Below are 12,795 nucleotides of genomic sequence, written 5' to 3'. Positions count from 1 at the left end.
GCTGCCATTCTTCAAGACCTCAGTCAAGTATTACTTCCTTCCTGAAGTTACCCCTGATTTTCAAATGCAGGGGTACTACTTCCACTACTGCCTCTACTTCCCCTCACACACATATACTTTTTACCTTATGAAAACTTATTATATTTATTCAACTTATCTGTTTATATAGGATTTCTTCACTAGGCTATGTTCGCTTTCAAAGAACAGGGGATATTTCTTATCAATCATTATACCTGGGTGCATGGTACAGAAGTTAGTAAATAGCAATGACTCAGTAAATGTTGAATGAAATTTTAGTAACTTGCTAGGAGCATCTCTTAGAATATCAGATTCATATTGAGAGTCTGTTCTTTGGACAACTCCCCAGCAGAAGCGGGGAGCATGAATCAAAATCTTCGCCAGCTCCTTTTACTTCCTGGGCTTCCAGTTTTATTTCTCCTTTGTCTTCCAAAGTAGTTTTTATATCAAACAGTTTTCAAGTACATGTCAATGCAGCATATTCAGAAAGTATATATCGATCACTTATATGTACAGATGTGTACAAGGTAGTGTGGGGAAATCAGACTGAGTCTACACACAGTTCCTGCCTTTGTGAGGCTTGCAGTGTGTCGGTGGGTAATTCTATACCTCAGCTGGCTCCTGTGCAAAATAGAATGGAGGAATGCCCTAGAAGAAGATCTAAGTCTGTTGAGGGCTTTAGAGGAGTGAGAGCTCATACCCCAAGGGTTTGGGAAGCAGGATGAGGAAAACATTGGTGAAGGAAGTTGCCTCTGCATCTATTTGAATTCTGGGTGGGAAGTGACAGGTAGGAATTCAAAAGAGCACACTGTCTGTGGGGGGTCGACTCAGTGGAGACAATGAAGCAGAGCCTGTGGTCAGAGACTGATTAAGAGTGGAGGAGGATTTGTAAGGAAGTTGTGGGAGAATGAGCTGCAAAGACAGATGGGACCAATTGTAAAAGATCTTGAATTTCAGATTGAAGGGTTTGAACTGAATTGAGAAGGGAGAAGGGATTTTGTTTTAAGTTTTTGGGCAGGAGCCTGCTATGATCAGAGTTATCCTTCAGGAAGGTTGGTCTGAAACTAGCACATTGAACTATAGCAAAGAGACCCCAAGAGTAGGATAATTTTTCTTAGACAAGAGACCATGGAGGTTCCTGACCTGGTATTTGGGGTGACTGGGCATGGAAGGATAGAAAACAAGATATGCCTAAATCTTATTGATTGCTTTTATGGTGAATGCTGTTTTTAAAAAATTTGGCCATTGTGTTCCAAAGTGGCTTGTAAAATTCCTAAAGGTGAGGCTTTTTTAGGTAAAAAGCTTTCTTACGAATGCTAATTATGTGACTAAGTGGGAAATTAATGTTCCAAGGAGTAAGATGACACCACCCAGCTCAGTTCCCACTCTAAGATTATATCTGTCCTCAGGGTATTTTCACATCTTCTCCATATGGCCCATGCTCTTGAATGCTTTATGGTACTGGTCTCTATCCCTAGCCCATGGAATGGAATGCCAACAGAAAATAAAGTTAAATTCCCTATAATCACGCTAGTAGGAATAACCAAGGGAAAATAGTCATTTCCACAATCATGAAGTGTTTTTCCTGCCTGAGGCATCCTATTTGCATATTCATGTTTCCCCTCCTTCTCACCATCCCCATCCCCCGCCTCTGTGGATTGAGTGGATTTTATTTCCTCACACAAAGACAAAAGGAGTGTTTGCTGAACTGGAATGTTTAGTGTCAGACAGTCTGTTCTTATCATGGAATGAATGACCCTCACTAACAGAGGATTCCAGCCTGGAATGGTATCTCGTATTTGCACTGTATCAATTTGTCTTCTCCAGAAATGGTGTCTGTATTAATTCCTTTTTTTTCTTAGCAGATTTAGATGTTAGTTGTATGTGTGTTTTTGTGGGTTTTTTTTCCTTAAAATATGACGAAGAAAGAAAGCTATATGGGCCAGGAAAATTGTTCCTGGGGAGCTAAAAGATAAAATGATGGGAATTCTAAGATTTCACATAGATAGATTAAGCTGAATAAAAAGTGGAATAATAGACATCTTTATAATGAATAATGATAAAACCATTTCCCTACTTCAGCAAATGCTGTTTAAAAGGCTTGCTGTGTACTAGGCACCTGGGTGATGGGCAGAATATAAAAATGACTAGACGTACTCTAGCCTTAACGGACCTACTGTCTAGCAGGGATTGCATAAGCAGTGGGGCCTCCATCATATCCTCAGGTGAAGGGACCCAGGGGTAAGAGAGACTTCCCACGGAGGAGCTTCCGGCAGGGGACGGAGCAGTTCTTACCACAAGAGTCTCTGCAGAGGAGCCTGGTATTTCAGAACATCAACTCAGGAGATGGCACTAACTCAAGTCTGTTCTAGCCGGTGGGAATGTTCAGGGTTGTGAAGAGTCAGAAAAAGTAAAATGAGGGAAGTGAAGAGCAGGAGGAAGGGGAGTCACCATGTGTAAGCAATGATTCTCAAATGCAGGTAGGTTTCCCAATCACAGACTGGGAGGTATCTTGTTTTAGTTTATTCATGGAATATACCAAGCGGGGTCTACCCAGGAGAAAGTTGGCAAAAAAGTACGTAAGGGGTCGCTTGGATGAAGGTACAGGGCCTCACACTTACTAAGGAACTGCTGGCAGAGCCAAAAGCTGAACAGGAGGACCATGAGCGGGACAGACCGTGCCCAGTGGAGGCTCAGCAGCAAGGTGCCTGCAAGATGTGTGTCCACCCCAGATAACCTTCGGCATGAGGTGTGGAGGCAGCACGTCCTTTCCAGGTTCCACTGTTCCTGGGGATGGAACTTCTAGAATGACCCCAGACCTGAGCCTTCCTTGCTTGGAGCTGTGTGCAGCTGGACTCAGGCAGTACCTAACCTGTGAGGCCAGCTCTGGGCAGGCCAGTTTAGGCGGGGCCTGCCGGAGCACAGCTGCTGTAGGTCTCCCTACTTACTCCACGTCTCAGCTCATTCTCCTGATTCTGAACTAGGTAATCTCATACACTGTGTGTACAACTGGGAATCGGTATAGCTTTGGGGGACAGCGGTTCGTAATATGTATCGAGAGCCTTTAACGTCTTCACAGCTTTTGACCAATCGTGGAATGACTGGAAGTCTAACGTAATGAGGAAAAAATCATAAATACAGTAAAAAGTTGTATATACAAGAAATTTATTCCAGCATTCTTTGTAACAGGGAAAATTGAAAATCATTGTCCACAACAGAGCAATAAGTTCTGTAATATGCTCTTTTGATAAAATATTACATAGCTGTTAATGATGATAGTAAATAATCCATAGTATATAACATAACATGGTATTTAACTGAAGAAGCAGGCAGGATCTACACTATTCCCAGATTCCATGTGAGACATTGGTGGAGAGGTCAGAAGGGATGGTAACTGAGGGAAGCTAAATAAACATCACGAGACCCCGATACACACTCTGCTTACTGCTAAGTACTTCATATTTTTTCATAGTAAACGATCAAGGGAGGGTAATTGGGGTAAATTTTTTATTATTTTAAAGCCCTGTCTCAGAGAGGCTGTTTTCTAATGCTCTCCAGATGAAGGAGTGCCTGGAATTCCCAGACTATTCTGACTGCCCTGAAATCCCGAGCTCCCCCTGCCATTCCAAGCCCTCTTAGCTGGCTTTGGAAATTAGTGGAATGTTGACCAGTTAAGTCTCTAGGCATGATTGATGTATGCAGAGTGGATAGCCTCAAGAAGCGAATGGAGCTCAACGTGATCTTATTTTACATTTTATTTCCTTGTTTAACTGAGAAATGTGGAACAGTATTCCCATTAATATATGCCATATTTAAAATATATACATATTATAGTAGCTGTTTTGTTGGTAGCAAAGATGTATCTAAATCTAATGGGAAGGGGAGCTTAGACCTGTGAGGTGAGAAGGGCTTGTCTGTCAAAAAATGAAAAAAGGTGTTTTGATGAAGGAGTCAGGACTAGTAAGCTGTTAAAAGGAGAGTGGGGCATATATAAAGAAACATGAATTTAAAAGAGTGCTCAGTTGAAATTGTAAATGCACACAACATAGGTTAAAAAGGAGGAATATTGTGAAATATCAGGAGGGTGTCAAGAGCACAGATCTTTTCCTTTAGGTAAGGGTGAGCTGCAGTGTTTGGAATCATTTCTTTGGCATTAGAGACAGCTGAAGGGCAGTAATGGGTACATAGGCCGTAGAGCAGAATTCCTGAGCTCTGTGGCCTAGGAGAGTCTTTTCAGGTTTATCTGTTGTGATTATCTGGGGAAAGAATGTTTCCTCAAAGTATCTTCTACTCTCTTTTATTTTATAGCTGCAAAGCCCAGAGAAACCTGAATTCTTTCTTTGCCATCGTGATGGGTCTCAACACTGCTTCTGTCAGTCGACTGTCACAGACCTGGGAGGTGAGCCTTGGAGTCCCATGGTGGGGGGCACATATAATGGAAATAAAGTGTTTTATATGGATTAAATGAGATAAGTACTACTAAACTAAAAATGTTTAAAAGTCATGTGTCAAGGTGGTAGGGATCTTTTTGATCAGATGGTCTTTATATGGTTGTATAATGTGTCCGAACTATATAAAAATGGTAACATGCTCCCCAGCTAGAATTAGTCTTCTCCTCTGTCCTGCCTGATAGTGCAGTTCCTGTTCCAGGCTGGTCCTGGCAGTCTCCCTGCTCAGAAGTGCGTTTGCTGTGATGCTAACGAGTTTAAGCTTCAAGGTCTCTCACTTGCAGGGCCCCTGGCAATGTGTTCACATGGATGATGCATATTTTTGTAAAATTTGCGAAAGCAAAGTAATTTTATATTATTTTTCTTAAAGAGGATCCATAAAACGTTCTAAAGTTTCAGACCTCCCACATCCTGGCTCTGCATGCTGAAGGCTGTTTGGGTTCTGAGATGCAGAGGCCCATTCAAGTTCACGCAAGGTCTGACGTGTGGACTGCGACATTCATGTGGGAAGACCTGAAACTGGGGAGCCCCTAAACTTAGCCAGACACAGGCATAGGGCTCTGCCTCACTCATGGTCCCCTCACCTTCCTTCCTTGGGCTTTTGTTTCTTTCGCTCTCCTTTCCTTCCTGACTACCTCCCCAGTACCATTTCATCATTGTTCTTTAAGCATGATGCCTCTGCCTCTAGCCTGCACGTGGCTCACTGTGGTCTCCTCAGCCTCCCTCACAGTCCTCTCAGATTTAGTTCCTATCACTGACTGTGCCATTCTCTTCATGGTTCCCTACTCAAACTCCTACAAGAGAAAAGCTGATAGGCCAGCTATCTTTTTCTCAGAATAGGTCTTTGGGCAACCTGTGGATTTGCTTTCTTTCAGTCAGGGATCATACCCTGAAGGAATGCACTGTGCTGACCCAAGGGTCAGAGTCAGTGCTCCTTAAAGGGGCCCAAAAGAAAAGAAATGAAAGCCCTGCCTGCTCTGCTTCAGCAAACAAGACCTTCACACACAAAGCAAGATGAAAGAGATAGGTGACAGATGCCACGATTCATTAGAGGAGGAGGAAAACAAATGGCTGGCAAGGGTCAGTGGGGAGCAAATTTGAATTAAACCTTGAATGAAACTGATTTGAAAACATTGAGAGGAGAAATAACTCAATTAGATTCAACCAGCTTATGTTTAATCTGCACATTGACTGCCTGCTACGTGCAGGGCAGTGCATCAGTGCCATGGCAGACAGGGGATGGCTACATGAGAACTGAGCATGCCTGCAGTGACAGAAGTCTTGGACCAGGGCAGAGCAAGAGGAGGGACTCATTCTGCCTCTGGGTAGCTGAGAAAATTCGAATGAGAAGCCTCAAGCTGCAGCACCTTCCAGGTCCAGCTGGGAGTTACTGGAGTGTGGGGATGGGTATCTCAGGCAGAGGTGACTACAGGATCTCCAGGTCTGGTGACTGGGTGAATGGAAAGTGATCACACTTCCCAAATAGATAATACAGGAAAAGAAGTAGGTTTAAAGAAATAGATCAGAGGTCAGTAAACTGCTTTGGTAAAGGGCCAGCGAGGAAAAATGTTTAGGCTGTGCAGGCCACATGGTCTCAGTTGCAGCTGCTCAACTCGGCCACTGAAGTGAAACAGCAGCTGTAGCATGTGCATGAATGAAGGGGCGTGGCAGCAATCCAATAAAACTTGACGTCCTAAAAGTAGCTCATGGCTAGATTTGTTCCATGGCTGACCTCTGGAAGTAGATCACTTAGTTCGACTTCGGACGTGTTGAATTTGAGGTGCCACTGGGACATTTGTGAGGGATGTCCCACAGACTAAGATAGGCAGCACAGAAGAAAGACTGGAATCAGTTGCAAATATCTCTATTTTGTATCTTCTCATTTAATTTGTCCTCTGTTCGTTGCGGGGGTGTGTGTGTAGTTTCCAAACAGATTAAACTACCTGTTTGCTGTGATAAACTGAGTCCAGATCCAAAATTATCACATTGAAAAAATCTATCTCTAAATAATGTAAAAGTCTAATTATTATAGGAGTTGTCTCATTGTTTTGATTCCTTTTAGAAATCGAAAATCCCTGGCCGGGCGCGGTGGCTCAAGCCTGTAATCCCAGCACTTTGGGAGGCCGAGACAGGCAGATCACGAGGTTAGGAGATGGAGACCATCCTGGCTAACACGGTGAAACCCCGTCTCTACTAAAAAATACAAAAAACTAGCCGGGCGAGGTGGCGGGCGCCTGTAGTCCCAGCTACTCGGGAGGCTGAGGCAGGAGAATGGCGTAAACCTGGGAGGCGGAGCTTGCAGTGAGCTGAGATCCGGCCACTGCACTCCAGCCTGGGCGACAGAGCGAGACTCCGCCTCACACACACAAAAAAGAAAGAAACTGAAAATCCCAGAAATATCTTCTTAAGCTTTGTTGTTAGTGTTAATAGCTGGCATTTGTTAAGCACCAGCCAAGGACCGTGTACTTTTCATGAGTGGTTTCTACATCTTCAGCTGAAGAAACAGATCCCAGAGCTTGCTGACTCACACCAAACCATATAGCTAGAAAGGGCAGAGTCAGAGTTCAAACTCAGGCTGCCTTTAAATGTGTGCTCTTTACCACAAATATTACTAAGTCACCCAATTGAAAGGCACCCAATTTTTTACTTAGCCATGTTAAAGGCAGGCTGGAACATTCCAGGCCCTTCTTCCTTAGGTCTGAATTTTTATTTGGGAGGATGGCCTATGCTTCCATCCCCTGTCACTTAGCATGGTACATGTTATGGTTGAGCTCCTCAGTTCAGTGATTCCACTCATTAAAGTACAGGCTTCATCACTTAAGGTCTTCCTGGCCCTTCGCTATTTAGCCCAATGCTGTGAAATAAAATTACATCATTTATGCTAAAAATGTCAGCCAACATAATTATTTCCCACTCAGGAAGACTATTAAGAAGATGAGAGCATTTATCAAAGGTAGGGTATGGAACTGAAATCTAAGTTTTTATTAAATGGACCACCAGTATGTGGAATGTCTAACCAACTAGATTCCTCAATCATGTGGCTGTTATTTTAAGCTGTTTTAAGCAGCATTCCTAAGGAAGATCACATTAAAGGGATGATGAAAATTGTATAATGAGAAGCAATCAGGGTAGAACAGATGATAGAGGTATTTATGTTCAGAAGTGTGACACAAATAACGTAATGAAAACTCCCTTCAGCACCTCTGAAAATAACCATCTTCTGTGACCTTCTGTTTTTTGTTTGTGTTTGTTTTTTAGAAAATCCCTGGGAAGTTTAAGAAACTTTTCTCTGAACTTGAAAGTTTAACAGTAAGTAGTTGAGCCAAAGGGGACTTATTGGTCAAAATAATCACTAGGGTCTAGTTTCTTTCTACATTACAGTGGTTGGTATGTGTACTCTACCGTGTCAGGTAGCCTACCTGGACTAGTTTACTTGTTTATGAAACTGTAGATTTGCTTCTTATGGAGGGAAGCAAGTTGACAGTTAATGCTTCTTCCTCTCCTTCTAAAAAGGTAGTGAAAATAATCTTTTTAGTGTGATTTTTCAGAAGGCAGGCTTTTAAGTATAGTCCATTTCAAAGCCTGCAAAATTAATCAGTATAACTAATTTAGCATGTAATTAGTGTCTCATGCATTATTCTTTTTCCCTTTTCTGCTTTTTACAATTTCTCAGATTGAGATTTTTTTAAATTATAGTTTCTTTTTAGAGTACAATAAAACAGTATTCTCTTGTTTTCTCTGCAATGTCTGTGTGTGTTACAAGGACAGATTTTCTTGGTAGTGTATCTAACAAGAGACTTTGGGTTAGCTCATGATATATATTATGCAGAGGAAACTGTACTTAAAGGAGCTCTTTCAGGAAAATAATAGGGCAATCAAAAGATGTCTCCCATTTGTGGTCGTTTCCCTTTATTGTAAACCAATAACTTGAGTTTCATTCATTGCCTAGATTTCCAGCCCTAATTTAGTGAGTTTATTCTCCTAGGAAACCTTTATCTACTTTGTTCTTAGGAGGAATCTCTCTATATCTAAGTCGTGTTCAAACTGTATAGCAAAAGTGGATTTAGAATTGTTTCTATAGCACATTGATTTTCCTTTTTCTTTGTAATCTGCTTGGTTCGGCAGGATCCTTCCCTAAATCACAAAGCCTACAGAGATGCATTCAAAAAGATGAAGCCACCAAAAATCCCTTTCATGCCCTTATTGCTTAAAGGTAATGATTTTCTATCTTTTATGCCATGTAATTTCATCTTCCAGAAATGTATTACTCTAACTATTGAGGGCAAAAAAGGGACTCTCAATTTGTCTCTTTACAGTTATTTTGACATTCAGACCTAATTATATTTCCTTGTGATTGTTTTTCAAATAGCTGATTATCTTTGAGATACCTAGAATACATAACTGTGTCTGAGCAAACACCAAAGCGTTTTCACTTGACTCACAAAACTTGGCACTGGAAACCTTTGTGTTTTTCTTTTACTCTACTTCTAAGCCCTGTATTATTTTCTTTGAGCTAACTATCCACTGAATTCAATCAAGAATAAGGCTGGCATAAAGAACCCAAATGGTGATCAATCATGTTCTATTTTTGCAACCTAAACTTAAGAGATGCAGTCCACAATTTGCTGTTGTATGAGAAGTACCTTTGGTCAATACAAGCAATATAGCATTTGAAAAGTGTTGATGGAGAAATGTACTTCCTTTTTTCAGCAGTGGAATTGAGTGGGGCAAGTTTTTGATAGCTGCAAGTTACTCCACTGACCACACTCCACTAAGCACCAAATAATTCATCATGAAACATGTTAAATTTATTGATGAGATCTCAGTGATCTTGCTTTGAAACTGAGGGGATTAATAAAAGGAAACTCTTTTTAATCTGGTGTATATCCCTGACATTCAGTGTAAATCTTTACCTGTATACTTTCCAGAGAAAGGGTTTGGGCATTATCCATGGCCATATTTTGATTCCTTCGAGGGGTTTTGTAGGAATACTCTTTCATCCAGCCTCTTCTCTTCAGAGGCTTGTAGCTTATGCTGAGCCAGGCCCCGATGGCTGGACCCATACACGTGATTCTGGAAATGAGCTATTTGGGAACTGGACTGCTGGTTGGCCTGGCTATCCTCATTCTCCACTTCCTCCCATTGCCACCACCCGCTATGCCCTTCGCCTACCCCATAAAGCTGACATTTCCTCTTCAGCTTCTCTCAAGAACAGCCAGAGCTTGGAAAATTATTGTGAGTTGCTCTACATCCTGTAGCTACTCAGTGAGTCTTCCTTCATCGAATATGAAGCGAGAATCTCTATGAAACAAGAATATAATTTTACGACAGTGGAGATAGATATGCACAGATGCTTCATCCAAGCTGAAAAGATTCTGTTAAATACAAATGCGTGAAAGAGACACTGCGGTGCCCAAATAATAATTTAAAAGTTTATTTGACTCTTCATATTTATTTGCTTTTAAGAGAAGTGTATTCAGGTCTGTGCTTTTTATTTGTGGAATAAAACACCTTCAATTAGAGGGTGGGAGAGGGCAGGTGGGAAGTAACACTTAGGGTCATTTAGACACAAATAAAGACAATAGAAAGTAGGAGAGATGTAGGAAAGGAATTGATTGTAGGAAGAAAAAATTTTGAAACAATACATACTTTTAAGGTAATGAGAAATTAGTTGACAATATTTCTTTAACTTCATTAGATATGAACAGAGCCTTCTGCCATGTATTAGTGGTTTTCCCCCAAAATATTTAATGCAGTCAAGTGTCTCACACTTACATTTTAGCTTGGATGCAATTTTCTGCTCTGCTGAGTTTATCGAGACCTCTGTTGGCAGCAAGACAAATTTCCCTTTTTCTACTGAAAACACATTTACTCATTTCAAAAGAATAAGAAATAAACATTTGTTATTTTCTTAGTAGAAGTTTCCTTGAATTTCAATAAGCACTTAGTTTTCCTTTCTCTAATTTTTCGTTATTATAAAAACATGTAGTATTAGTACTTCATGGTATTTAAAGTTACTGTTTTTGTCTGAAATAATTTCCAAGGAAAATGTGATGAAAACATAAAAAAAAAATGTATATTATGCCTAAGATGAGACATTTTGGCAAAAATATACAACATTAATTCTTAGGCTTTTTTAATCATATAATTTAAAGTTGCAATGAACTATTTTAGAACAACCAACTTAGTTTTTAGTGAAAGCTCTTTTTCCCCTCCTCTCTTGTGCCTCCTACTTTGAGTAGCTTTTAATTAGAAAAATGGGACCAAATTGAACTCCTTGGTGTTTAGGAAGGATTAGGCCCCCTGTGCTGCATTTTTTGAAATTCAGTTCCCAATAAGCCTGCAGATTATCAAGTAAGTGGATTACCTGAGAATCCTTCTAGCCCTCAGTCTTCCTCTCTCTTATTTGAATGTCTTGCCTTTTGATGTACTTTACCCTTACCGTGGTGTGGACTCTTGGTCAGAAAGGGACGAATGGGAAGCACTAAGTGCTGGGGAGAAGATCCAGCTGAGCTAAGGATCTAAGGAGTCCTATATCGTGTGCTATTTTTGGAGATGGAGTGAATCATCTTGTTGTTTGAGGATAAACTGGGGTCCCTGTGGTGGGTTTCGTGTATGTGTCTTAGAGTGGAGTTTATTGTTGCAGATTTGTGCGGGTCTCTGAAGGAAAGGAATGTTGGGACTCTTGAATGTTTCTTCCTCCTCTTCCACTTGCCATCTCTTCAAAGTCATTTCATGGAGCAGTTCTAGTTCAGATGTTTGGGGTGTGTTCAGGTGTCTCCAGGTGAAAGAGGCTTGGCAGTTGCTAATTTCTCATACCCCAAAACTGCTTCTTGTCCCATGACTTAAATTCTGACATCCTAGATTTTTCAGCCCAACCTCTCATTTGTTTCTCTCTCTTACCTTCCGTGTCATGCACCTGCCATTCAATTGCATCGAAACCTGTAGCCAGTTGAACTCTTCCCTTTCTCCCAGGATGCAACCCCTTCCAGCCTCTCTCCCTTCTCACCTGGTCAGCACCCTTGGCACCTTCCCTGCCTTATGCTTAGACAGTCCCAGCCTGACAGGCCCTGGCCCCTCAACAGAGCCTCCACACACTCTACTAAGAGCTAAGAGGGAGAGGGACTACCCAGGAAGAGGAGAGATTGAAGGCAGGAGGGACTGCCTGGAGGGAGTGAGGAGGGAAGCACTTTCACTGTTGCAGGGGCAGCTGATATGTTGTAAATTGAGCAGGTTGACTGCACCTGATAGCAAGAAAAGCCAAGTCCTTTCCACTTGAGGTGCCGGGAGAGGCGCAGTGGTGAGGGGGAGCCAGCCTGCCTTTGAATCCTGGCTCTGACACTTGTAGCTGTGAGCATGAATTGGCCATAGATGTCCTTGGGGCGTTAGTTTCTTCACAGGCTTACCTCCTAGAACTTACCTTATGCGTTAATGCAGCTAAAGCTCTTTAGAGCCATGTCTAACACTGTTAATAAATGTAAGATGTCATTATTGCCACTGCCCTCCTCATCATCCCTAGGAAGAGGGGTGAGGGGCAGGTGAGGGATAAACCTGTAATGCAGGGAAAATGGACTAAGCCACTCTGAGACGGTGTTTGGAATCTGGAATTCTTGGAGAGTTAGTAGAGGTCAGTCCTTCAGGTGATGTTTAATGTAGACAGAGTGTGCACAGGTTTGCATTTGCTACACAGAAAAGGTAAAACCTGTGTTCTCTTTTCTAAATACTGTGTCACAGAAGGAAAGCTTGTAATTATTTTCTGAAGGCAAAATTTCAAAAGATAATAAAATAACCAGAAAGTTTGTCAGGAGACTGTGTAATGAGTCGTGAACCGTTTTCCTACTAGGACATCAGTTTACAAGCAAAAAAAAAAAAAAAAAAAAAGGAAAAGAAGCTTATGAAAACATTGCAGTCCACATTGGAAGCTGTGTATCATGTCTTGAGGAAAGGGTTGCATCAGTGTGCGCTGTAACTGTGTAACTAGTGTCACCTCCTGGTGACAGTAAAAGCTTTGTAGCCCAGTATTTTGGTAGCAGGTTTTAGGAGCACCTATCTCATAATTACCCCTTAGGGACCAGCAGAATAAAAGTCTTGATTAAAAGCAAATACATTCTTTTTCTATTTACAGGAGTTTTTAAGACATTCTTTTCCCCTCTTTTCTATCAGGTTATTTTTACAAGATTTTTGAAGGCTGTTTTTATTTGGTTGGTTCTCCATGTCTGAAATATAACATGATTATTTGCACGTGCTTTAAATTATAGTATATTTCTTTTTGTGATGTTTGTCTGTGAGGATTCCCCGATGCTCAGTCATCCACCCTCTGATCCGATTG

At 41.4% G+C, this 12,795-nt stretch overlaps 1 protein-coding gene across 2 annotated transcripts in view; it reads left to right on the top strand.

Moving 5' to 3' along the window:
• RAPGEF5 (Rap guanine nucleotide exchange factor 5) overlaps positions 1-12,795 on the top strand; it is a 241,612-nt gene that overhangs the window by 216,772 nt on the left and 12,045 nt on the right. For both annotated transcript variants that reach the window (XM_033192533.1, XM_033192532.1), the window contains exons 21-23: positions 4,327-4,417; positions 7,725-7,775; positions 8,592-8,679. In XM_033192533.1, coding sequence (XP_033048424.1) covers positions 4,327-4,417; positions 7,725-7,775; positions 8,592-8,679 — 230 coding nt within the window. The remainder of the gene's footprint in view (positions 1-4,326; positions 4,418-7,724; positions 7,776-8,591; positions 8,680-12,795) is intronic.

This window comes from Trachypithecus francoisi, unplaced genomic scaffold (genome assembly GCF_009764315.1).
Source record: "Trachypithecus francoisi isolate TF-2019V2 unplaced genomic scaffold, Tfra_2.0 Lachesis_group4, whole genome shotgun sequence".
Classification (NCBI taxonomy): Eukaryota; Metazoa; Chordata; class Mammalia; order Primates; family Cercopithecidae; genus Trachypithecus; species Trachypithecus francoisi.
The sequence above is the reverse complement of the archived record's forward strand: the minus strand, read 5'-3'. Positions and strand labels throughout refer to the sequence as shown.